The 27,834-nt window shown below is 37.9% G+C and overlaps 1 protein-coding gene across 3 annotated transcripts; it reads right to left on the bottom strand.

Annotated features, from left to right (window-relative positions):
* Positions 1-353: 353 nt before the first annotated feature.
* chka (choline kinase alpha) lies at positions 354-26,411 on the bottom strand. 3 transcript variants are annotated; one of them, XM_007558535.2, is made up of 12 exons: positions 25,880-26,411; positions 24,261-24,369; positions 20,626-20,679; positions 11,021-11,134; positions 8,141-8,274; positions 7,258-7,362; positions 6,808-6,866; positions 6,598-6,685; positions 4,056-4,164; positions 3,870-3,976; positions 3,670-3,751; positions 354-3,109 (listed from the first exon to the last, which is right to left on the bottom strand). In XM_007558535.2, exons 1-12 carry the CDS (start codon positions 26,113-26,115, stop codon positions 3,050-3,052), a joined length of 1,257 nt encoding a protein of 418 aa, XP_007558597.1. In that variant the 5' UTR covers positions 26,116-26,411; the 3' UTR covers positions 354-3,049. The 3 variants fall into 3 exon arrangements, with proteins under 3 accessions (XP_007558597.1, XP_007558600.1, XP_007558598.1); XM_007558538.2 differs by lacking the exon at positions 25,880-26,411 and adding an exon at positions 23,777-23,837 and having other exon boundaries at positions 24,261-24,362; XM_007558536.2 differs by lacking the exon at positions 20,626-20,679.
* Between the last annotated feature and the right edge of the window lie 1,423 nt (positions 26,412-27,834).

Genomic DNA, 27,834 nt, shown 5'->3' with positions numbered 1-27,834 from the left:
ATCAAGATGTTTTTTGTTTCTTTTAAATAAACAATGACATTACAAGAGGAACAAAGGAATAAAAGGCAACGTCCAAAACAAAATAATAATTCGGGTTAGCTTAAAGGAAATCCCACAAGTGATACAGACAGTAAAGATGTACCAGTAACTTAAAAAAAAAAAAAGAAAGAAAAAGAAAATTAAATATCTGTCCAGTACAACCCCTTGCACATTCTGACGGTGGACATCAAGTATGATCTATCAAAATAAAAATAAATCTACATATTAAAAACATTAAAAAGTAAATATAAATACACAAGCAAAAGTACAACTAACATTTAAATAACTCCAAAGTCACAGTTCAGAAACCCTGCTTTTTTTTTTTTCCTTTCTTCTTCTTCTTCTTCTTCTTTCATAACGTTTTCAAAAGTGCCACAATCGATGTTCAAATCTAGTTGTTAGCTTCAGGTGTAGTGATCAGTTGTTGTTATGCTTCACAGTGCTCAAAGGTTTTGACTACAATCACTGCAGCTTTTATATAGCTCGCCTTTTTCATGATGCCCACCAAAGTATTCACATATAATCAGATGAAGGAGACGGATAAGGCAAAATGTACACAGCTTAGATTAGCTAAGTTTCTCTGACAATGGGCCAGAAATTAGAAACCAAGCAGAAAATGACAGACTAAGTAAATGTTTAAATCTTGCATACACCAAGTTTGATGTATTTATTTTCACAGCATGCCTGGTGGATTAATGGCATTGGACTTTAAACTAGCATTAGCAACTGTTAGCATGTGCCAAATAAGGAACTGTTCACAAAGTGGGTAAAAGTGTTAAAATGTAAAAAATGGAGTCTGCTAACTTTCCATAGGGAATATTCTGAGTTAGTATAGAGGTATAACAGAATAAAAACAGTGCTGCAGTGTGTCTCAACATTCAAGATAGGCTAATTATCTTTGTCATGATTAGCTTTTCCTTATCCTTTATTAAAAAGTCCAATTTAAAAAGCAGTCATCTTTAAGTCGAGGAAAATTTTTAGTTTTTATTCATTTAGTCAAATAGCTTTTTTTGAAAAAAAGCTTCTTTAAATAGGGAATTGCTGTGAGGGTTTTCCTGATTTTATAAAGCACAATATGTGGATTTTTGGATATATTTATTCAGTTTATAAAAAAACTAAAAAGTAGCTGTTCAGCCCTTTTCCTGATTAATCTGAAGTAGGCCGAGTTTAGGAAACAGTCCAGTTTAAATTCTGTACTCAATCCAGGACAAAAAAAAATTGCAGAAATTTCCATTTTTGATTTTTTTTTAAAATACGCCTGCAGATATTGATGACTTATAAAGCGGAATACTTATGGTTATAATATTAATTTCACAATATGATATGACAAATCAAAAATAAAAAAATGTCATTTCAACATGAAGTAATATAGAAATCCCGTTCATTATTATTTGAAAAAAAAACAAAAAAACAAAAACAAAATAAATCACATTTTTTATCCATTAAAAAACAAAATACGGAAATTAAGAATGGAAACAAACTTCAACAATGTAGGAACCACGTTAAAGGGAAGCCCAGTGTGCCGATTAAACAGAGGGTATGAAAAACTACTAAACACAAGAAACTAAATAGTGTATTTAACTATAATTGGTGTTTGGAGTCTATTGATTTAGTGCAGTGATTATATTTCTCCGGTTTCGACATCCGGATCCATGTATATTACTCAACAGCGTAATAGTTGAGAGACCGTTTGCCCTTTTCTGTGTTCATTTCTGCCACTAAATGCAGTACGATTTTTACCACGACTGAAAGCACAGGTTATAATACGAAGATTGAATTTTTAACATGACCTGGGTCTCTAAATTGTAGAAATCTGTCAGCTACCTCTTTTTCACAGTAATTATTTACAACTTTTACTTTAGTGGGTTTGTGCAAAACAGATTCGCTTTGATGCCTCGACTGCCAGTGTCATTACTCTGGATGAAGAGCAGAATGAAGAGGCAGCGTGGTACCAGGCACTTGTGTCAACACACGAGTGACCAATCACCAAGAATCCATTATTAGAAAGAAAGAAGCAGCGCTCTATGTAAAGCTGTCTCTACAATTGTCAATGTGGTGTTTAGCAGCAATGTTCATAATAAACATGCTAAGGTATTTGGCTCAGTAAATTGTACAGAGATGTGTATCTATTGGTCACTTAAATAAAATAAAACACTTTTAAACACTCCATACTTCTGCTTTAACAAAATATAAAGCCCAGCTGTCAGTACGATTAGTAAGGATGTCACAAAGACTCGGGCATAAGCAAAACTGACACACCTGACGATTTTGCGCATTCGAATATCATCTGGAGGAAGGAATTCACATCTTTAAAAAGTTCTGGTCTGACAATGACAAACACACCCAAATAAAAAAAAAAAAAAAAAAAAAAAGGAAATCACAGCAAAAGTGTACAGAAAAATCTAGAAATCAAGTCATAATTTCACCAACCCCTTCAGCCCATCATCAGTTAAACAGGCTACTGGCACATTGAACTCTATATAATATATTATAATACACATAGTTAGCAACTGGCTGCCTCAGTGAGCAAAACTATGCAGAGTAGTCTGCGTTTTGGTTCCTTCCCATAGAGCATCTCCTTCAGAGAATGATCTATACATACACATTGATGCAATGTTAACGTTTCCGCTCTAGCAGTAACCCCAAGTCTGCCGTTCACCTACTCAAATCCATCATGCTAGCGGTACGGTCCAGCAGAAGCAGAGAGGACATCTGAGCGGCAATGAAGGTTAGTAGAAGTCAGTGCCTTTCCTTTTTCGGTTGGCCTTTGTGTAGCTACATTGTAAACTTTGAGCTGCGACTGATTTGGAGGTGTAAACTCAAGAGCCTAGCCACTGGATTAAGTTTTGGCGTTGGTCGACAAAACACCAACACGAGGCAGCAAAATCCCCTTTAAAGATGGGGAGAGTAGGTAAAGCGTGGATCTTTAAATCTTTTTTTTCAGCTTTTTGTGTCCTCTTGCTGACATTTTGGCTCAATGTGTTGTCTAATCACCCAGTCGCCTGCTGCATTAGGCGGCCCAGATCATCTTCTGCTGGAAGTAGGCGTCAAACCTGGCCTGGGCGTACTCCTGCAATTACAATCAAGCATTCATGAACACATGGCGATGAGCTTTGCAGTGGTTTGAGTTTTTAACTTTTGAATAGTTTGCTTATTTATTTGCTTGTCCTGTGGGAATACAACACCAGTCCATCCCGAATGAATCAAACGATTTTAAAAATCCTGAGATTCCGACAGAAAGAGTCCGTGACCTTTTTTCTGAAGCATTCCAAACTACTGTGCTGTTCAAAATGTTCAAATTTTAGCAACATCAAGTGCAGTGGGATGCAACATTTTAGTTACTTTGATATGGTGTTTAAAAATAAAAAAAAGTAGCATAGTTGATAACTACTCCTTTTTTATTTTTTTTTGACATCAATATGTTTGGATTCAAGGGTTTTAAATATCTGTACACATCCTGTCCGGCTATCATGATAACCTGCTCTGATGGACTCTGTCCTCGTCTCAACTCAAGGTGTTGACACAGTGCTTGCTGCCATTTGCACATAACAAACACGCCGACGACAATGAAAAACAACAACATGTAGAGAAGCCAACTTTTATCCCTGTACATTAACAGAAAAGGCTCACCAGGTATCCAAACTCAATGGTGGAGAGTCTCGCTTGGATGATGGACCACAAGCCCCAAAAGAAGTGAGATGCAAGTGAGAACCTACCCACAGAAACAAACACAGAGCAAGTTTTTGCACTTCTTAGAAAAAAACAAACAAAAAAAAAACACACTTTGAAAGTATTACCTTCATGCCAGTCAGGTTAGACACTAAACTCACCTGTTGACCTCCACATACAGCTCCTCTTTCAGCTTCATCTGGTGCTCTTCGCTCAGGTTGTCAAAGCCCTGGTCGGACTCGCGCAGGTAGCTCTCGATGAAGTGAAGCTGCCCACAAAACACATTCACATCGGTTAATCATCCGTCGAGAACGAAATGCACGAGGCAGAAGCGAGCCGACGCGGACCTGCTGGGCCTTTGAAGGATAGTTCTGGGTATCAACTTTGAAGAAGGGAAACTCTTCGCAGGTGTAGTCATACATCCACTCGCAGAAATGGTTGCCGATGTCAAAGCCTCTGCAATGCAAACAGACAGAGGGGTGGTTTAAGGGTTAATGCGTCATGATAAAGAATGGATCCTCTTTGTTCCGTTTGCTTCTGTCTGAATTTTCAATTCAGTTTGGTTTATTCATAAAGCGCACAGTTCACAATAAATATATTATAGGACATTTTGAGTCCGTTTGAATTATTTGCAGTTGTTATTGTTGTTAAAGCTGTTAATGTCTCACTTTACTTCCTACTTGATAAAAACTCAGTGAACAACACACATAATGTCTTTTTAATAATGTCGACACTATTTTATGTCTGTCTAACATCTACAGAAAGGTCTGCATTAGGATTGAGAACACATGTTTTATTTATTCAAAAGGTCGTCCTGTATTGGATTTATTTAAAAAGATTGCATTAGAATAGCAATAATATATTTTTTTCCACTTTCTGTTCTTTCTGCAGGAGCCTCTGAAACAGGCCAAGTAAACAAAAGGTTAAGTGTGTTGAAAGCACAAGTTCCTTGGTTTACTTAAAACATGTTTACTCTAGTGCTTCCTTTTGTTTTCTCATTGTGTTTGATGAATCAGTCCCAAGTAGATTAAACTAACTCTGCTCCCATTCTCTAAAGCTTCGATAGCAGTTTGTGTTTACTGCTTTAAGAATCTTAAATGATCAGAAAATGTTCATTCTGAACAGTTTTAATATCTCCAGATGTCTAGAACATTCTAAAAATAAATAGAGAGGCATTTCTTTCTGACTTGCCACAAGTAATTTTCTAATGGCCAAAATGATTTGGGAAGAAACAGTGGCCTCTTGAGCTGCAGCAGATATACTTTCCCACACATTTTATCAGGACTGTATCAGAATTGTTTTCGTCTCAAAGTCTCCCTTTGCTCTGTTGGGAGGTGCCAAATGGGGCTGGTCTCCCCTTCTGCTGTCTTTTCGAGCCAATGCCTATCAGCCAAGACCTAAAAAAAAAACCCAAACACCCCCAGTAAGGGTCAGAGTGAGCGCAATGGTGGGCCAGCACCAAGAGGTCACGTGTCTGCTGTGCAACATTCGCAGGGGATAGGCTGAAGTTTGGTGGGAGGTGGTGGGAGTTCCCTGTGATCTACTCCATTTCCCATAAATGAGCCGCTGAGGAATTCACATACATACACAAACACACACACCCACCCATGCACACAACCACAAGTAGGTTTCCTATCGTCACAAGGATTTTGCATTGAATTCCATTCATTTTTCATTAACTCCTGTAGCGTGACCCTGAACCTTAGCCTAGACCCAACCAGTACCAGTACATGCCAAGCCCTAAGCCTATTCTAAACTCAATTCACACTTTAGTCCTAAAGCTAAAGCCTAGCCCAAAAACAGTACTTTTTTTTTTCTTTTTTAGAAAAATGGACCTATAAGGTGACAAATGCACCCACACTTTAAAAAAAAAAGTGCTCCTTTAGATTAACAGCAGTGGAAATTCACTGCACCATCATGTCTCAAAGTCAAACTCATAGGTCTTTCTGTTCTCTCCAATCTGAAGTAATCTGCAGTAATCTGCAGAACTGCGATTACGTAACAGCTGCAGTGAATACTTGTAACTCTGGCCCGAGTTACAAGGGCCAGAGTCAACAAATATTGATGAAACTACACGGCCTGATTTCTCTCTCCTCCTGCTGTCTCTGACTATGGTTTTGTCCCTCTCTAGAGCAGACTGCAAGCAGAGCTCATCTCATTTCCATTGGACAGAAGGTCAAATGGGAGGAGAGTTACTGGAAGGAGGATGGGTAATTGGAGATTTGCAGTTTGTAGAAAAAAAAAAAAGATTTTGTACCTTCGTTTCGCATCATTCTTATTAAAGGGGCAGCATTATGTATTTTCCAGGCACGGCGACATTTCACAGAACAATCGAGTGACTATTTTACCTTCAGGTGTAATAAGTATGTTACATAAGTCAAAAAGGATGAATGGATGGCGTAATATTTTAACTTCCATGACAGTCTCCTTAGTAAGCGACTTTTCTATATTTATACTGCTTTTTATTTTTTCTCCAAACAGAAACAAAGTTATTGACTTTATGAATTTCTTTCACGTTTTCCTTTGACTTAATTTCCCACACTTTAAGGGTGTAACATATCTATTCCAGAAACATAAGAGAAGCCTAAGTAAGATAAACAATACAGTCACCACTAAAGCACTCCACACCAAAGTAATGGAAGACAAATCAGATGTGGTATTTTATAGGAGTTTTAAAGACATTTTCACTATTTATAATGAGATGTGCTTCAGTAAAGGAGAGTGAGAGGTGGAATCATGGAAAGCCAGAACGGCCAAGATTCATAATGCCGTTCAGAAATTAACATTATAATCACAGCATGCATTTAATCAGTTCTGTATTGTGCATGCATTTAATCAGTTCTGTATTTATTTTTTTATTTGTTTTGCATAATGTTGCTCCTTTAGTACCTGTAGTTGTAGCTGCTGTATTCAAAGTCAATCAGCATCAGTTTCTGTTTGTCTGAGCTGTGGCGGCCCTTCAGCAGCAGGATGTTTCCTACAAGCAACCGGAGAAGCAAAATTCAGTTCCTCTGAAAAGGACCAAAACAAACAGATACAGAGAAAAGACAAACAGTGTGCGTGTGTGTGCGTGTGTGTGTGTGTGTCGGTGTGTTTTACCTTCTTGGCAGTCATTGTGGCAGAACACCACAGGGGAGTGTGTGGACTCCAGCAGCAACCTGGTCACACGTAAAAAAAGAAGAGCCACTTCAATGCTAGGATGGCGAAGTGTTTATCCAGGGAAATTAACATAGATTACCACTGTATGCTTAAGGTTCCCAATCTGTTTATCCAGATGTTATTTAATCATCTGTTACTGGAAGCTTCAGGTCACTTTTCACTGATCATCTGGCTGAAAAAAAGCTTTACAGCCTTTTCACCTCGGTTTTAGATTTTAGAGTCATGTTTTCGCATGTTTGTTGAACAAAGAGTATTTGAATTATACTCTCGTGTGCTTCTTAAATGTTTTGTTGCCCTTTTGCAACATTACATCGGGACGCATCATCAGTTAGCTCCGTTTTAAAGGTGTGCATCCACAGGTTCCATGAATTTGTGATCTTGGTAGCTTACTTTAGCGTTTCCATCTCTTGCGGCAGGTTGTAGGCGAGCATGCTGTTGAAGCGGCGCAGATGGGACTCTCTGGTGAAGTTCAGCCTCATGACTTGGCTCAGGTACCTGGTGGAAAAAAATGGCATGAGCAGTTATCAAAAACTTTATTTTGACTTGAAATACTTAGGCGAGACACTTATTTTATATTGTTGAAGTGAGACTGGGCCGATTCTGAAATTGTTGCTGGGATTTTGTGTTTTTGATCTAGTCTTTAAAATTAAGTCATGACGTCAAAAACACAAATGTTTTATCAGACATTTTACTTAGCACTTGTCTACAAATGTGCAAGTTTATGTAATCAAATCTATTTTACTTTTTATTTATTAGAATTGTGATACTTAAATGTTTGCATTAGTGCTTCCTGTGGGCAAAAATCCTTATTTCTGCAATAGCTTGCTCTGCGTAACAGGCATAATTTTTCATTGGATGGGGACAGGTTTTTTTTTTAAGAATAGTTTAACAGTTTCTCTCACGGCAGTTTTCCGATATGTATGCATCTGGAAAACTCGTATTTCTCTGTTGATGTGGAAGTTTTCACGTGAAAGGTCAAACTGCAGCATGACAGAATAAGAGAGATAAAAGCAGATTATAGGTGCCTACAGGACTCCTCAAAGGAATGAAGCAACAGCCCTCATTTCCTCCAGCAGACTTAAAGCTGATGTAACACAGCAGACATTGTGGAAGCACTTCAGAGGGGAAAGCTTCTCGATAAGCTGATATCTGATATATCAATAACTTATCAGCAGTGCCACATGTTATCATGGAAAAACCCTAGGTTACTGAATAACCAAACTCTTCAAAGGCTGATTAATTGAATGGCGACAAAGAGGCCTGAGTGACTCACTTCTCCATGGTCCCAAACAGCCACTTTGGCTCCTTGTTGAAGGGCATCCTCATCCCGTGGAACCTGGCCATCTTCTGGGCCACCTCAGCGGAGATGCTGGGGTCGCTTAGCTCACAGGTGTCCAGTTTACGGCTCTGTAACGTCAGAATATTTTTCTATTACAACTAAACTCACCATGAAGACAACAACTATAATAGGATTTCCCCCAGTTTATTGTAAGCGTTTACATCTCACACACTGTGGCACTCAATGCGCGCCTTGACACACGCTTGGCTCTGCACTTGCAAACTGATAAAGTTAATCCAAACAAGCTGCTAGTCAACCATGAACACGTCTTTTTCATCTAGTATTCCTCGCAAATAAAAAAAAAAGGTTAAAAACAAATCACAATACCACACCAATACTTTTAAATGTGACCAGGGCTGGCCCTCGGTTCTATAGGGTCTTAAGCAGAACATACTTTAGGGGCCCCGTGTTCCTGTTAAAAACATCGGCACCGCAAAATAGACTTGGTGGAATCTGAAAGAGCGGGACAAGCTTAAGCTTTAAAAGCAATCACTGATAATTGGTTATTTGCTGGGGAGGTATTTGTGAACAAACCAAGCTCAAACACAAAGATTTAGCTCATAGCATCATGATTGTTGACATGGTAATACAATAATCAAACTATTAAGAATATTATTTGCACTTTTACAAAGAAAACTTGCCAACTCCTTTAAATCTGAAATTTAAATGTTAAACAATTTAAACTATTGTATTTATTTAAGCTGAAGCCATCCATTAATAATACCATCATTCTCCATAAATATGTTAAAATTCTTTATGGGGCCTTTGAAGGTCTAAGTAGCTCTGAATGTGACCAGCATTACTTACTGCTTTAAGATCCACTTGCTAATTACTTAATTGGGAGTTAAGTGAAGTGCAGAAATTGCTGATATGGTAAATGGACTGAACTTATATAGCACTTTATCCAATCATTTTTGACCACTCAAAGCGCTTTACACTAGAGTCACATTCACCCATTCGCACTCACAAACGCTCACACACTTATACACAGCTTGGTAGGCAATTTGGTGTTAAGTGCCTTGCCCAAGGGCACATCGACATGTGGCAGGAGGAAGCTGGAATCAAACCAACAACCTTCCGATTGCAAGACGACTACTCTACCCACAGAGCCACAGTCGCCACGCATATTCATTCGACTTATTTTTTGTTTGCCTCTTTTTTAATACTATGCTAGGTGTTTAAGAGTCACCAATAATGTCTTCAAATAACATAAGATGTCATATTTTGACTATCCTGTCAAATTTTTAATTTTTTTTTAAATAAAAACACGGTGAGCTGCTGATGGACTTGTCTGACGCCAATACCACCAGGCTTAGTAAGTTTTCTGGCATCCTAAATATTTTAAGACATCCAAAATATTTCCCAGAAACAAAACATGGGGGAAAAATAAATTAAGAGATCCATAAACTATCAATTCTTTGAGTCGATCGACCACGTTTCTGTCAAGTAAACACTTTTCCGTCGCAATGTCGACTCTTTCCATTACGGATCAATGTTTCCCACACTGAGTCAGCAACACTCAGCCTTGTTTTAAGCCATACCTCAAACTCGGTGAAGAGCAAATACCAGTTTTATTTTACTTACTTATAACATCTGCTCAATATTCTGCTTTTACTGAGAAACACACAGTTATGCACCAATGTCCTCTGTGAGCTTTACTGAAACTCATCCAAAGAGGTCCTAATATAAAGCCACGAATTCCAAAAACTAAACAATGACATGCATGTTAAATAAGCACTTTGTATTGTCTTGTTGCTGAAAATGTGCTATATAAATAGAATTACCTTTACCTGCTGGAGATTTCGTTAACTCATTTTTGTGCTCAGTTATGAAAAAGAATCTTAGTCCATGCTTCTCCAGTGAGTTACTTATAAGATTACTTTCATATATAATATATTAAAGTTTTCACAGAAGCTAAAAAGTAAAACTGTCCTCTCATTTGACCTAAGCAACTTGTTGTACCCGTGTCTTCTTCATACTGTGTTGAAAACTGGAAATAGGACATCTTTCTTTGAACAATGGTAATTTCTTCTTTTGCCAAAAAGCTACAATTGATGCTCTCCCTGCATCCTCTGTTAGTTACTTGGTAAGTTGACAGTTCCTCCATACCTGCTCCAATTTTGGACGAAGAACTGAACAACTTTACCGCTGCTGCGTTTGCTGTGTTCCTCGGGCTTCATGATGCCGTTTTAGTGTTCTAGTGAAGTTTATATATTAGTTTGGTGACTTTAAAGAGCAATTAGATGAATACAATCATGTAAACATATATAACAAAAAACTAAAATCATGTTTCATTTTCCACTTTGCAATTTTCCCCTACTTTGTGTTAGTCTCTTTTACCATGAAATCCTAACATAATAAATGAACTATTTGAAATTGTATCACTTGTCAAAATAAATTTAAGGGGTATCAGTACTTGGGCAACATGTTGAATTTGAACTTCTAATCTGGACATGTTTGAACATTTTTTCTTTGTCGGCATTAAATGCAGCCAAAAAGAGAAGTTAAATCCTCTTCCTCCACCTGCCGCTTGCAACTTTACAGCTAATGCTAGAAAGAGGTAAATCATGGTTATGGCTTCTTGGTGATAGGAGACCTGCTGATGGACAAATGTACATCATTTTAAAGCCAGCCTTACAGCTCAGCAATTTCTCAGTATTTGGTTTTACATTGACAAAAGGAGAGCATTCAGCTGAAATATAGCTGAGAGATTAATACCCCAAAATCTGGCTAATGCGTTGGAAGTTATTTTTTATGTTATTTTCTTAGACAATCACAGGGACTGTACTTGCACACAAAAGCATGTTGACTTACGGGGACATACTGCTCCAGGCGGCCCTGAGGGAAAATGCCGTAGAGTTTCGGACCCAGCTCCCTCTCAGCCAGGATGGCGAACATCACGCTCTCCAGAACCATGGCCTCTGCTCCCTGCAACAGACAACGTAAAACTCTTCACGTCTGGGAAAGGCTCACACCATCGATTATGTTTTTTTTTTTTTTTAGTTTTATAACATAAGAGCAGCTCATTGCAATGTCACCAGGTGACTATGAAACCCGTTCAAGTACAGGCATAGAACCAGTCAATGGCAAAGTGGTGAATTTTTCACAGTGTGCCATAATTTTCTTCAGCTGAATAAAAACACAAGTAATTCTTTTGGATCTAAACAAGAACAAACAAGAGTCAGCACACAGAAACTCGTGATCAGGCTCAACATCTGGATGGACCCAGTCCTGAACCTTCTGAGACATATAAAGATAATTACAAAGTCAGCCTTCTATCAAATACGTTTCCAGGATTAAAGAACAAATGTCCCAGTAATATCATGACAAACGCATTCTTATATTTATCTTTAGTTGCATTTGATTTATGCAACAGTGTCTTCAGATATCTATTAAGAAGTCAGACATCTGCAGCTGATCCAGAATGCTGCTGCTGCTGCTCGTGTTCTCACTAAAACTAAGAAAATAAAGCACATCACTCCAGTTCTAGACTTAAAAAATATAATCCTTTTGTTAGTTTATAAATCACCAAATGATTTTGCACCAAACGCAAAAAAGATCTATTTCTGTTGCATCGACCTTTCAGACCACTTAGGTGCTCTGGTTCTAGTTTACTTTGCATCCCCTAAGCCTAGAACCACATATGGAAAAGAAACATTCATTTGATAATCTAGTCTGAAACAAATTGCCATAAACCTACAAAAATGCTGAAACCTACAGTTCCTCCAAATAGAGGAAAAAAGTATTTTTAGTGTTGTCTTTCACTAATAACTAAAACATCAATAATTTTAGTTTGTTTTCCAACTTTTCATTACATTGCAATGTAATGTTTTTGTGTTTGTCGTTTCATGTTTTTGTCATGTGAAACACTTCGACCTTCCTAATTTCTGAAATTTGCTGTACAAATACATTTGCCCTGCCTGCATCAAGTAAAACTGAGAAAAGCAAATTGTGAATAGTTTAAAATTTTTAAGTACCACAAAAGTTGCTTTAAAAGGCCAGGATTTGATGAGTGACATGTGAAATGCCAAAGCATTCCCAGGGTGAAAGGCATGCCTGAAAAAGGTTTTAAAGCAAGTTTTGGAGTGGATAACATGGATGGGCGACTCTAAAGAAGAAAAAAAATGTGTTTGGGTTTGCCTGCCAGGGTGCAGAGGGGAAGACAAGAGGTAGATTAAACTCTCTCAGGACTTGGCAGTCTCGGAGGAGTAGTCGCTGTTGAAGCTGCCCAAGCAGGAAGGACTGCTTAGTCTTTCTCAATCTGTCTTGCAGATACACAAAAGTCTCATGCTGGGACTTCCTATCAAGAGTCCAGCAGGAGCTCAAGTTTAATAGAAAAAATGTCTCACATTCTCGCGTGAGTCATGATACTTTGTGGTACAGTGCCTTGACAAAGTATTCCATCAACTTTTACATTTGTCACACTGCTTGCAAGAGTTAACTCTTGACCTATTCTAGGTAGGTTACTAAAACAAAAGGATTTAAATTTGGCAAAAATAAAAGTTGAACAAGTTTATGACTAAGCTTGGAAGAGATTTGTCCTGTTGAACAATACCATTGACATTTAACACTGTATTTATGGGTAGTCTATCAGCACATACTGTACTGTGCAAAGTAGATGCTTTTGTTCACCCCAGGGCCTTACTCTGTTTTAAGAAAGGCATTGGGTATTGTAGTGAACATAACATGTTTACCCCTATAATTCAGAACTATTAATAACTTGTATATAAAAAAAGGATAATAAACTGAATGAAGACATACAGCAAAGATCTGAGGGTCAGGGATTGAACCCCACATAGCCGTTTCTCCATGTCACGAACATTTTAGAACACAACCATTTTTTATTTGCATCCTCTGATATTTAGTGGTCTGTCATAAACACACAATTTGATCCTATTTATTTGGCTGAATCTGTAGAAAATAACAAAGACAATCCTATTTAACAGTATGGACAGGATTTCAGCATGTTAATTTACATAGATTTTAATCCATTAAGCATTTTAATGCAATTAATCACTGTTTTTTTTTCATGTAAAAGTCCACAGCCGGCCCGGAACCTTGTCTTGTGTTTCTGGTACGGCCTTAACTGTGACACACAAGCGATGTGCACAACAATAAAAATGAACAACAAAGTCACTTCTCTTGGTCCACTTTAGGATAAATTTTGCTTCAAAAAACAATCTGACAGGACAATGAGAAACAAACAATAAAAAAATGAGTATTTTCTGAAGATCAAACAATTAAAAAAGGGCTGGAGATATAACAAAATGGAAGTGTGTGTTTGTGTGCTTGTGTATGGGAATGGTGGTGGGAGAGGTGAAATATCTAATTATTCCCATATCTTTATTTATTAACATGATCTATGAAAGGTTGCCATGTGACACAGGAGGTGTCGACTTTGCCCTGCATCTCAATAATATTATATTTCCTAATTGGACATGTTTCATTATATCATGTAGCAGGTTAAAATAAAATGGTGGGTTCTTTTGTTTCCAATTTCTTAATTTCACCGTGGATCCTTTAGAATTACAAAATTCACCTCATTTTCCCGGGGACGCCCATTGAAGGATGAGAACATCCTTTTTACAAAATGGCGGACTAGTAGAAACTTGGAAAAAAATCTCACAGTTGGTCAGAAGGAACAAAGGTCCTTTGGATAAATCCGTCTTGAACACAGTGAATCCCTTAAAGTTTCCATTGATTATATGAGACTCCTTAAAGTGAGAGGATTTTGATTATATGCCCATAATGAGGCCTGGGTGTGTATACATAATAATCTTACTGGTAATATAAAATTAGAGCCAAATCCAAACCTTGCCAGGGCTGAGAAGAGATAATCCCACTCGACTCTGTCAGACCTTCTCCATATCTCTGTATGTAACTTTGTTCCTTGTCAATCAATGTTTAATAACCTCCTTATATCAAATATATATCTATCTTGTATAAACCTGTTGGATCTTTGTAGAAATTTGTAGAATTTTTTTTTTGACTATTTTAATATTAGCTTTCTAAATTTAGTTTCACAGATGCAAAGGAATTAAACTCTTAGATATCTTTTTTTTATCTGTTTTTACTGGAGCTTCGAGTGGTAGGAAAAAGAAATGCTGCATATTGATGTAACACTAGTATGGAAGACAACAAAACACCAATAGTCATGCGTTTGGCTGTATGACTTGTGATCTTTGGCACATTAAAAAGGGGAATGTGTTTCACACAGATTGTTCAGCAGGAAACCGGCTCAAGGAAAACATAGCTGAGATGCTTGGATCCAAACTGTGATGGACCTCAGAATAACAACACTGCTCTGAAGCGCCAACACAGAAACTCAGCACTAAATGTGCTGCTCAGAGAGGTTATATATATATATATATATATATATATTTTTTATGACAAAGAAAGACTTTAGCTTAGAGACTTTCTTTAAACTGTTGTATATTGAGAGAGAGCATGGCATATTCTCTGGTTATTATAAGAACAGTTTAGATACATGTAGGGCATCGTGAATGCATCTAAAATGACTCGCCGTTTATGCAGAACAGATGATTCTGCAGCTCACCCTGTTTCCTTTGCTCAAACAATATTCCCTGTGGTTACATAAGGACTTATCTGCAGAATGCTGATCCCATGTGCTTTCAAATCTCCAACGTGAATTATGCACATTACCATAATCATCTTGACACAAATACTGCCAGATGACAAACCAGCCGACAGGGAGTCTACATCCAAAGCACTTGCAAAGACTCCAGTAAATAAGCTCTCTCTACAGAAGCTAAATCCAATATCTTCTGCTATTTTTACCAATGTTTTATACCAATGTCTAGCTAAGAGTGAAAGATTTCTGTAGGAGGAGCACTTCAATTTAATTTACATTAATTCTATGCCAGGCAAAAAGTAATTTAATGTCTTGATAAGCTAAGCTAATACTTAATATGTGTGTGATATTTTCTAAAGTCTTGAAAACAACCATTTTCAAAAATTACATCCCCCTGTGTGAATGATTTTTGTTTACTGGGACAAGCTGAGAACACTCCTCTCCTTTTCTTCTGAAACTTGATCTTACTACCACATCTGCATCTCCATGTCTTCATTTTTCCAGTCCTGCTCTTAGATATTATAAAAATCAATTTATGTGCCTTGCGAAAGTATATTTAACTCTAGTTTTGCACATTTTGTCACATTGTAACCACACTCTCTGTTGTATTTCATGGAATAGGCTAATGATAAGTAATGAATCATTGTGAAGTGGAAGGACAACAATTCACCTAACAAAATTATGAGTGATTTTGTTATATTTAAATCAATATTTGTTAATGTGCTTATTTTGCATTTTATTGTGGCCTGTAACGTTTCTTTGTTAAATATATGTATTTTTTTCACAATACAACCGTTTTTTTGAACATTCCCTGTTCATAACTCAATTATTTAAAAACAAAAGTCTATTTAAAAGCAATTTCAGCAAATTACATAAAAAATGTAAGTTTAAATTAACAGCAATGCAATAGAAAACATTTTGAGCAGACGTTTATGCTACAGACCTTTAACTTTGTGGATAAGCCATTTGTTTTGGACTTTAGGAAGCAGCGAAGCCAGACTGACTGAACCATGTTGACATATTGACTGTCTGACGCCACTGCTGTCCTCCATCAACCTCTGTTTCGTTTCCCCTGACCCATTTTTAATGTCAGCGTTGTTGGACTGTTGAATTCATCTCACTTTCTCTTCATACGTTGAACCATCAGCTAAGAATAAATTTGAGGCCACCGAGGCTTCTTGTGACTCAGAGGCAAGTGAGTTTCACAATTTCTAGCAAAGACCTTCCACGCATGGCTTCCTGAAGCTAGACCGGAAACACACACTTCCTGTAGTAAAGCTGGCATCCTCTGCTCGACTCCCACTCATGTCATTATCCCCCCAAACATATTGGATTCGATGCAGGGTTTTCTCCTGCTTTGATTGCAAATTGTTACTCTGGACACGCTTCAGTGCTGCTTCTCTGCTCTGAAGTATTTCGCGGCTGATCTCGGAAACATGTCGCAGGTGAATCGAGGGCTGCCAATAGCTGCTGCTCTGACCTCAATGCTTATCTCCCCCTACCGTGTGTGTAAATAATCCAGTCATGGGGGCGGCACTAATGACCAGTCAAAAATATCTGAACAGAGCAGGAATACTGCGACACATTTTTTTTCCATTAATCTGTCAAAAGCAACCGCAACACTAACAAGAACTAAAACGACCACTTAACACATCTCATGAAGTTACACAATGTCTATTCATTTACCCACAGGAGCATTCTTTTCAAAATAAAATGTGATACTTAAACAATTCATTGTATTCTAAGAGCATAGAATGAATCACTGGTATTTGCGGTGGACAGGGATAATAGTCATTCGCAAATAGATAAAATACTTAATACCCGCTCTAAAAACTTATAATTGCTTATTTTACTATTTCAAACATCAGCTATATCTTGATATGTATTAATACACACAGTAAAAACCGTCTTAGCCCTAACGCCACAGTCTCCTTTATATCAAACAGAGTTCCTCTTTAGAGCTACAGCCAATCAGCACCAAGGAAAATAAACGTTGCTTCTTGATTGACTGCTTTGAAAATGCTATCAATAGCGTGTGGAGCATGTGGTATTTCAGTTTCCCAAGCTGCATTTTCCTTCAGATATTTTACACAAAGGATTCTGCAAAGTGGTGAAATATTCACAAATAATTTGGGGGTTAAAATCCATCAATGGGATAAAACCTCAAGTACTGAACAAGGCTGCATATTGTGCAATGTTTTATTCAGCCTATACGGACGATGACCAATGACAGTAGGGATGCAAGTTATTGATTGAATTGGTCTAAAATTAACACTAAATTATTAAGTGGCCCTCTACTTAAAAACCTGAGTTTTCTCCAGTCTCAAAAAGGGCGACCATGTTTCCATAACATAAAGGGCTACATTTTTCATAATATGCTGAGTTTACAAAAAAGCACATCATGGTATTTTAACATTTTTTTTGTGTCAACTGTAAATAAGACTGACTGAATAAACAGAACATTGTGGTTTCCGCACATTATGAAACAAAACAGGAATTTAGTTTATATTTAGAATAAACTGTAAAACCATGATGTGCAACACGGGATGAGGTAAACAGGAAAAGGGTTCAATAACCTTGTGATACCTATTAATAAGAGCAATATTTAAGCGGTTAAGAGTCTCCTTTGTTTACTATCATTAGCACAATCTCTCTGCGTCTCCGTCCCTTGGGTTTTAAGAATGTATGTTAGAGGCTAATGTACCGCAGTGACGTCTTCCCTCTCGCTCTAATCCAGATCGGATCTACCTTGACCAGACAGCATTGTTAGGAAAGCTGGACCCAGCCACCGACACAGGGTCAGCTCTGCATTAACCCGGATTAAAGTCCAAGGAAGCCGCCGAGGTGAAGCAGTAATCGTTAAGGAAAGATGGCAGTGTGGTAATGATAGTTAACTGACTGATGACCTCAACACGACCACATGACCAAGAGTCATTGTTTAGCTTTCCGGGATGCAGCTCAGAGGTCACAATCACATGATGGGTTGCAAGATCGAGCATTTTCCAGGTCAGTGGGTCTGAGGTCCACATAAAGGAAAAGTCCTGTTGTACATGTTGCTTTGACTAGGAATTTAGTGTGACTCATCGAGGTTCATTAGCTGGACTGGAGTCATCCTGATAGTGGAGTTTGTGTAAGGTTTAAATAATCTTTGTACATGAACCTTGATATAAACTGTGCATCTCGTCTACTTTTTAGAGGATAGTATTAAGCTCAGTATGAGTTTGGGTAAATAATCTCCATGCATCATAAACCCTTTAATAATTTAGATTTTCAAAGCTTTAAAAACACATTGTTTGTCTGCTGAGATGCTGAATTGGATCAGATATTCTGGAACTGGGTTGCATTGCAGACTTTGAAGGCAACAATAGTTAAGAACATACAGCGGCATGGAAAAGCAAAACATATTAAAGCTCATGGAAATCCTGCACAATTGCCTATTTTAAAGAAAATTACTTAAAGTAATGCAAAAAAGGTCTTGGATAAACCTTATTTCTTTGTATAGAAAATGATATTTTTGGTTGATAACCCTTTTCTCTTAAGTCCTGTCAAGTTGCTGAATTTGTTTTGTATTTTTTGAAGGCAAGGCTTTAAGACAATGTTTATAAACTTGTTATATTTTAGGCTTCTGTTTTTCCCCACTTCCCTCATTTTTTTTTATTTTTTGCATATACTGCACAATATTCTGTCAATAAAAATTTAACAGAGCTCAAAATAACTACAATTCCCACATTGTCTATGCTTATGGTAAAAAAACCTAAACCGTGAACAAATCCTCCATGTTTATACAACAACAATGCAAAGAAAAGACAGAAATAATAAAGAAAGGCTGAAGAAAAACTTTTTTCAACGTTTAAAAAAATTGTAAAAAGGCATCAGCGAGGCAGGAGATTTCTGGTAAAGAAACATTTAAAGAAAGCTGTAGATTAATGTTTGTGAAAGGTATTTCAGAATTAGAAATGTAAAAAGAAGAAAACTGCACAGAAAATTCATAAAAAGCAACAAAAACAATCACACTTCAGAAAGGCTGCAGAACTACTGATCAAGATCACTTAAAAAAAATTGTAAAGAATCTCAAAAATGGGTTAAAAAAAACATGAGATATTGTTCAGTAAGGACATATGAATGAAACAGTTTTGCCTATTTTTGTGATCGAATCCCCTAATTTTTTAAAACTTAGTAGTCGGAGCAATAAGTTCTACAAGTCATGAAAAGAGTATCCTGCTTTGCTTTATGTGTACTCTTCGTTTGAAGACACAAAACTTCGTCGCCGTGTTGTCCGACGGCGTGAACCTTTCGGGCAACATGACTGTCACAGCTAAGTTGGCTTTGTGCTTTGAAATGGAGCACAACTCCAATGTTTAGGATTTAACTGGTTGAAACAGAGCGGGTGGAAAACAATGGGATGGATCAAAAACATTTCTCAACTTTGTTTTTAAGAGTCATGCCGTGCCAGGACACCAGAGGAGCAGGCAGGAGGTAAATCTATTGTGAACTTACACTGCCTTGCAAAGGTCTTCCCACCCCTTGATGCAACTGACCGTCACGAAGTGCATGATTGTGAAGTGGAAGGAAAAGCTGTGTGGAACTGTCCTTTTACCCCATTTATAGTGCCACACCGAGATGTTTTTACCCAAGGAACACGGAATTGATAAGCAAAACCCAAAAAAATCCCCGACACAAAACATTTTCTCAAGTGTTTTGCTGCCTTAGTTATTTTCAGTATCTAGTTTTAGCAACTTCCCATTAACTGAGCTGTTCTTCTTGTTCCTGAAGAGGAAGAACATTCCCAAAAGCATGATACTAAGCATGATTCACATTGCATCTTCATGTTTGTTTGTTTTTTTGTTTTTTTTTTGTTACATTTTGGTCTTTTCTTAGCAGAGCACTTCGTTCAACTTTTCATGCTCCTTATCTTACGAATAGTTGACCTAGCTCCAAGTCGAGTTTGTTCACGGTATAGTTCCTAGTTTCAGGTGATAGTTTGGAAAAAAGCTCTGTAAAATGGAAAAATCTCAAGTTGTTTTATAGTCTAATCCTTCTTTAAGCTTTTCCAGGACGTCTCTGAGTTGCCCGCTGTGTCCCTTTGTCTTCATCATGCTGCTTGCTCACTAATTTTCACAAAAAAAACAAAAATTACTAAAGCCTTCAAAACAAAACATTGTATTTATTCTGGGATTAAATTATATGCAAGCTGAAACTACAAAGAGACGTCAGAGAGAAGTTGGTGGCATGGTGGCACCGTATTTTATTTCTTGCAGAATAAAGGAGTTGAATACAAAATGTGCAGAACACTTTTCAGATTTTTCTGTGCAAAACTTATTAAAAAGCCATTTTCCTTTCACTTCACAATTAGGAGTTACTGTTTTATAGTCTCTTACAGGGGTCTGAAACTCCAGCGCTCGAGTGCCAGTTCCCTGCAACTTCCTGAAGTGTCCCTGCTTCAACACACCTGAATCGCATGATTAGTTAATGACCAGGCCTTGGCCTTTGACTGGAGTTTCAGACATCTGGTTTGTTACATAAAGGCCCAATAAAGTACATTGGAGTTTGTGGTTGTAATGTGATTTAGAAAAAAAAAAAAAAAAAAAAAAAAGGGCATCAACACATTAGTGTAAGTGGATATCCACTGATTTCTCTGTGAATCCCCATAAATAAAAAAATAAAAAGTAAATTCAAAGGGATTAAAACAGTTTATAGATGTGTTCACACATCACACACACACACCAAGGAGAGGCTGGAACATCCTTGTGTGGGTTTGCTCTGTTGTGGACCATCTTTTGAGGACAGGGAAACAAAATGTACGGCAGCACCATCATCAGTTACTTACTTGGAAGTGATTCTCTTTGTTTGACTGTCGGGAGTCCCCTTTATTACAGGACATCTATCAACAAGAGAAAAAGGAAAGAACTATCCATGAATAAAGGCGAAGCCAACCATGCAGCATCATCAGCTAAAAACCCTGACCACCCCTACAGTACGAACAGTACAGTATGAGTTCAAACACACACCAAGTCTTTAAGACATTAAAACAGCTCATCTTCCTTTTCGCTATCCTTGTACACGTCTGGACTGACGTGACACTGACACGTCAGCCCAGAGAGAGAAACGAGTGCCAAATGTTTACTGTCAACAATTTAACTTTCTTCTAGTCCAGCGTTGCATGTCTTCACTGCTGAGAAACCCAGTCTCCAGTGCAGTCAAAGCTGGTTTAATCATTAGTAGCCGGGGCACTTAAACATGGACGTCTGTCTTCTTTAATCATATTAGCTTTTTGATTAGATGCCGCTAATTCCTGCTGTGAGACAGTGGAGAAGGCTGCGGTTACCTTGGTGAAGGACGCAGTGGTTCAGCTCGTTCAGACATCCCGAGCAATAAACACTGTTTACACACCCATTAGTAATTACGCAGATGCAAGTTAATAACTTAATGCAGCTCTCATTAAGTCAGCGGTTAATGTGAGCTGGGTATAACTTGCCTTGAAAGGCAGCCGACATCTTTGTCTTGGGGGGCTTTTTTATTTTTTATTTTATTGCAAACAGCGTTTCTTTCTTTTTGTTTGTTTGTTTTTTTCTCTACAAATCAGAAAAACGCCAGCAGGTCACTAGTCAATGTTGTCCTGACGTCTCAAAGTCCTTCAGCCTTTATCGTTCATCCTATGAAATCATTGCGACCAACTGGAGTTTATCTCTGCAGGAGTTTTCTCACCAGCATCCGTGCTACAAGACGAGTGAGGCATTATGAATCCGTGGACTCAGCATGTAACGGTGTCGGGCGAGAATACAGACGTGGGAAAAAGTTTCCATTACTGTCAATACAATCACCGGGTAAACTAAGTGAACCCTGTTTGCTCTCAGAGGAGCAAAGAGGTGATGCTGACTAACTGGACTGAATGACAAGAGTGACCGCTCCGTAAAAACAGGAGTTTTATCAGTTTGAAATCCATCAGCCGACAGTTGCTTGCAGTTTCAATGTATGCATTATTACAGCTGCAATGAACTGCAATATTTGACTTTGCTATGATATTTCAGGTAACATTATATTAAAACTCTGTTTACTAATAACTAATGTAGCTTAGTGGATGAACTTTCACTGTCATATCTGATCTAGATCTTAGTGACTGAGAGGTTACAGCTTATAAGAGGGTGATGATGATTTTAAAAAGCATCGTTGGAATACTAGATATTGCAATTTAATTTTTTTTACCAATATTGGGCAGCCCTATTGAAAACCATTTAAGATGGTGGCCAATCTTCCTTTAAGTGAATATACAAGCAAATGCCACCCTCCGCACCTCAAGGCCACGCTGTGCAAAGCTCAGAAAAATTGCAAACGATTTTTGCAGGCTTTCCAGGCCTCAGTTAGCAAGTTAAATGTTAAAGCTAATAAAACAAGTATGGCTTGTTTGGACAAAAGCTTTAGCACTCAAGTTAGCAAAGTTTGCCTTGGGATCAATGTCTTTGAGAGAGACAAGACGTGTTGGAGATACTTCACGGCACCATCTTTGGAGAAAAGGAAATGAAACCTAACTGTCCTGAAACAACTCATGCTAACTCTCATGCTCGGAGGAGGAGAGATGATTATTTGGGCTTGAGTTGGAGTCACAGGAGCAGGGCAGCTTGCAGTAGGTGTCCTAACAATGAGCTCCTCTATTAGTCAAATTATTGTAGAGGGAAGTCTGAGATAATCTGTCGGAGAGCAAAAGCTTTAACCAGGGAAGCAGACTGGTTCAATTGATTGCAGTGAAAAATTGCCCCACCTGGATTTTGTGTTGGCCTTTCATTTTTCACATGACTGTATTCATACTCTGTGAATGCAGGCCACTTTTTTTAAGTAACGAGTAATCTAACGCGTTGCTATTTCAAATCCAGTAGTCAGACTACAGTTACTTATCGAAATCACTTTGCGTGACCATTTTCTTTTGTAATTTAATTTTATTTCCTCTCCCTGTCCATCATTTCCTGGATCATCCGTCCCGCTGTGTCTTTGTTCGTGTCAAATTAATATATTACCTCTGAATTTCGTTGAGCTTTTCGTTGCGCTCCAGAGAACTGCAAACATCGAGACCAATATGAAAGGCGCAATGAACGTGTCCGTAAACTTGTGCAACTAAACGCCATTATAATTATTAATATTAACATAAGCGTCACAAATGTGTGCAGCGGGACATCCGAGTTGTGGAGCAGCAGAAGTAGCGCTGCGCTCCGACAGCAAACACAGGGCTGTATACCCAGAACCTCGAGGCTGGGGTGGGGGGTGTGGGAGAGTGGGGGTCTAAAATCCTATTTATAGTTTTCCAGAATATACTGGAACACACAAAAACACGCAAAAATTACTAAAGTTTTTTTTTGTACTGTTGTAACCATTAAACAATCTCCCCTTCAGTTCAACCTTATAAGTGGAGACACATTGTTGATGTTACCATTATAAAATAACTTGCAATTAAGTATTGGCAGAGATCAATGTAATTTTCACTGGTGGCAGAGCGTTGTTGTTAGCAGCTGCTGAAAGTAACTAAAAAAAGTTACTTTTAATGTAACTTTGTTACTTTCCAACTCAAGTAATCAGTAATCTAACCAAGTTACTTTTTCAAGAATAATCAGTAATCCGATTAAAGTTACCTTTTCAAAGTAACTATGCCATCACTGTTCATACTTCATAGCTTTATTTTTCCAGTGACTGTAAATCGCACAAGGTGTGATGCATTTGGAAGCCAGATCGTTCTCTCTTTAGCTGAGGGATCTGCTGACGTGCAGGCATTGCCAAGACCTCCACTCTGTCCCCTACTTACAAAAATTAAGCTGACATCTTCAAAAGTAGAAATCACAAGGCAGGGATTTAGAGCGCGGGGGGGCGGGGGAAGATATACAGCTTGCAGCTTTTTTGTTTTCTCTCCACTCTATGTCTTCCTGGCGCTGTGCTACATGAGTGTGTGTTACATCTTTATATTAGGCTGAGATTTCAGAGATCTCATACTGTACCGTGTTTTTTGGTGGGTTCACCTGGGAACAAGAGTGCCCAAGGCACGCTCCTTTGGGAAGCCTACGGCAAAGAACACATGCATGTACAGCCATGGGGGTACATCACTATGTACAACAATGGCTAACGCGCGCACGCACACACGCACACACACGTGAAGGCATAACTACTACACATGTATGCATACTCTAACACAAGCATATGAACTACAGGCGCACACACAACAGCAACCTTTGAAGGTGGTACTGACACATCACACTGACCCCTGTTACATGAGTCATCTCTGAGATAACGGCAAACAGTTTGACGGTTTTACTTCAAAGAGGATTTAGGTATGTATTCTACATTTCGGTTCTTAGTTGTGTGTAGAAAATAAAACAAAACAAAAACTAAACACACTGACAGGGAACTACTTTCTTAGTTTTACATCCTGATGAGTCTGACCTACTTTTTGGCTTATGGTTGATAGACTGAAACAACTCCCACCTGCAGGATGGCCCCATAGAGGCGCAGCAGGACGCTCCTCGGCTCGTCCCCGACCGAGCCTAGGGAGTCGGGGAGGCTGCACAGAAAGAGCTTGTTGCTCAGACCACCTCTGGAGAGAAAAAAACAAAAAAAACAGACATGCAATGAGTGTGACAGTGCTTCATAGTGATCAATGTCCATGTTTTCTTCAGGTTCTGATGAACCTCCTGCTTATGTTTAATGTGACCAGTTCAAACAGTATTAGCTTCTGAGCTGCAGCAGATCTATTTATAATATCCAGAACAGAAACCCACACATTTCCTGTGTGAGACGGAAGGAGAGCAGCAACTTGTTTTATCAGGATGTAGTGAAGACAGAAGTCTAGAGAAGACAGAAGTCTGCGCTGGCACTACTTCAACTTAAGTATAAATTTGCAACTCTAGCTCAGCAAGTCAAGACCTGTTTGAAGCTGTAGACAAAACAGAGAGGAACATCTTTATCGATGTCCCCCCAAAAATAGCTCAAGATTGACGTCTGAAACTTCCAAAAGGAGCATAAATATTGAATTTGGACCCTAACTAAAGAAAAATAACTAAATTACTCCTGTTTCTCTCTAAATGTCTGTTTGGAGTAAATATCTGTCTCCAAGTCTGCAAATGTGGCCTAATATGGCTTCAAATTAAAGATTTAGATAACATTTCTAAAAAAATAAAAAATAAAAAAAAACAGTATTAGGTTGCTGTGAGTGAACTTCTTGTGAATAAACAGTAAAAAGGAGACCACTGATCAAGAACCAAGTGCCTTAAGCATATGTAGCGCTTCATCTTCTGGTAAAAATAAAGATGATCAGTTTTATTCAATTAGGAATCCTTAAGTCAACATCTGAATCAGTTTAACAGGAAACTGCCAGAAATGTTCATTTCGTATTGCTTTTAGATTTAAATCAAACATTTAAGCTTAATTTTTTGCAGAATTTATAGCTACCCGTTTCCATCCAAACTTTGCCATTCAACCCTTCTTAGAATAAATTGAAAAACTCATCTCTCAATAGCAACATCTAAAAGCACATTTGAGGTTAAATAAGGATTACTGAATGACTAGTTTTACTGAATTAAACACCTGAAATTTACAATTTACAGCAGCATAACCTTTCAAAAAAATGACCTAAACGTCACATCCGGTACTTTCAAATGGGGCATTCTTTTTCGATTTAGCTTGACATTAAACAGTGTTGTGTGGAAGGACCGAGATTTCGGCATACAGCTTTTCTGTACTCCACCAAAACCTGCTCAACGCTATGAGAATGAAAAATAAAATAAACCTTCCACTCCAACAAAAATTCAGCCAGCAAATATAGGACGTTGCTGTTCTTAACCTATGTTAGAACACACAAAATACAAAAATGACACAGTATTTAAAGGAAATCTGGAAGGACAAATTATAATGATTCATTTTACTAAATTAACCAGATGCATTCAGTCATTTTCAATAAATTGAGAAGCTTAGCATCACCACATCGCATGGCTGTTCTGACTCGTTACTATTGGTTTGAGTCTGACTTCATCTTTTCACACAATAGATCAACAGAAACGCTGGCCGCTATCACGCCTATTACACACGCAGAGTGGACGCATTGTAACCTTATGATGGTGATCTCGAAGTCCTCCTCCGCCAGTCCTTTCCAGGCTCCGTGCAGAAACTCCCTGCACCATAAATAAGCCTTGCGACGGGTCTCCAGGTCCGGCTGTTCGGGGCGGACAAGCTCCCTGGAGTCCTCCTGGGTGTCGGGCTGGACATGCAGAGCATTCGCAGTCACCAGGAGGCCCAGCGACATAGAAGGGGAAGACGAAACCCCGTTGATAAATTTGGTTTTCATGTTTATTTATTTATTTATTTTCTATCAAGAAGCAAGAAAGATTAAAAAAAAAAAAAAAAAAAAAACGCAGTCTCCACGTTTTGGATTGTGTCGCAGGTGGATTTAATTCGGCTATTTCACGAAATGTTCATGAAAAGCAAAGCTCTATTTTTATTATTCGATATTGCGGTTTGTTATAGTGTCGATTTTAAAAAAAAAATAAAGAATGCAAATGTCAGAGATAAACGACGAAGCTGAACCTTAAATGGCAGAGACTGAAACTAGGATGAGAGATGCGCAGACTATCAGAGAGAGGGGCGGGACGTGGAGGGAGAAAAAGGACCCGCCCGTTCCGCTCTCTGATTGGTTTGATCAGAACCACAACAAATCTGGCGATGCATTCAAAGAGTATGGGACATGTAGAAAAATTAGTGGAATGTTTCCTTCAATTATAATAATAATAATAATAATAATAATAATAATAATAATAATAATAATAATAATAAAAATAAAGTCACACAAAAAAATGTTAAATCACTTGATGAAAAAAATAAAACAATTAATTTTTATGTATTTTTCCCGTATACCAACAAATATGCAGATGGAGTGTAAACTTTTAGCATCTATCCAGGTTCACAGTGTCACTCAAAATGCTTTATATGTCCGTACAAACATTTGTTAATTAATGAAAATCAATAATTAAATACTAAAAATAACAATGTGCATATTTTGAAAAAAATATAACTTCAGTGAGCTGGTTTATCTAATTTCTTAGTGTAGCTTTGGGGTAGATGACAAAGGCCGAGAATCTTCACTAAAGACTTTTAGAAGACATTTCTAATAGGCTTTCCGTGAACAACCAAATTATCCACTGAAAGGAAACTTGTAGGCCATTCAAAGCGTATCTAAAAATGTAAATCTTCAAGTAGAAATTAACAGCCAGAGCCAACCAACAACCTTAGTTCATTTCATTAATGTAACTTTTTATATATATAATTTTTTAAACAAAACGTAATTGGATTTCTTGTTCATATTTCTTGATTTCTCATACAATATGAAATACTTCTAATTATTCAGATACCAAAACAAGAATAAAAAAAACGCTTTAAACCTGTTATGTAGACTCAGTGCAGCAGTCTCTATTCTCTGATATTTTCAATGAGTCTCGAATGCAACGCAAACACGTGTCGCATTCCTGTCTCGTTTCTCACGTAGCAGGAAAAGCCACCCCAACCCAACAAACCCTCCAGCATCATCAAAACCATGCGGTAGGGTAAGGTTCATAATTCCCGCAACACAGGGAAGCAGAAAACCACAACGTGATAACCAAAGAAGCACTGAACGCAGGGAATTTCAGGTTTTATTTACTTACTTCCACAGTTGTCACAGAATAGAAAGTGCTCTCTCTAAAGCTTAATTTTTCGTCAACAGCATGCATTCTATGCACAGTTGTAAATTTAAACTATATGGAAGCATGTTAGCTTACAACTTTAAGAGGACATTGTTACATTTCAGTTTTGCCAATAATATTTAGACGTAAAGTACCTCCGTTTACCAGCTGTCAAAATTCAAAAAGAAAGAAAAGCAGTGCACCTTTTAAGAGTTAGTCACAAACATACATTTTCCGTCAGATGTTAACACCCATCAAGGTAGTGTGAGTTTTAATTTTAGGATTTCAATGATTCATAATATTTTCTTCATTTTTAACGAATAAATACAGGTTCAAATATTAGGCACCAG

The sequence above is a fragment of the Poecilia formosa genome, unplaced genomic scaffold (genome assembly GCF_000485575.1).
Source record: "Poecilia formosa unplaced genomic scaffold, Poecilia_formosa-5.1.2 Scaffold97, whole genome shotgun sequence".
Classification (NCBI taxonomy): Eukaryota; Metazoa; Chordata; class Actinopteri; order Cyprinodontiformes; family Poeciliidae; genus Poecilia; species Poecilia formosa.
Note: the sequence above shows the minus strand (reverse complement) of the source record. Positions and strands in the feature narration are given on the sequence as shown.

Bases quoted from the DNA above. Each gene is read 5' to 3' on its own strand.
- chka (XM_007558535.2), bottom strand. From the start codon at position 26,115: ATGAAAACCAAATTTATCAACGGGGTTTCGTCTTCCCCTTCTATGTCG. The intron at 8,275-11,020 runs GTAAGTCAACAT...CTGACGTTACAG, and splicing joins GCCTGGAGCAGTATGTCCCC to AGCCGTAAACTGGACACCTG. The intron at 4,165-6,597 runs GTACTAAAGGAG...TTTGCATTGCAG, and splicing joins TACAGCAGCTACAACTACAG to AGGCTTTGACATCGGCAACC.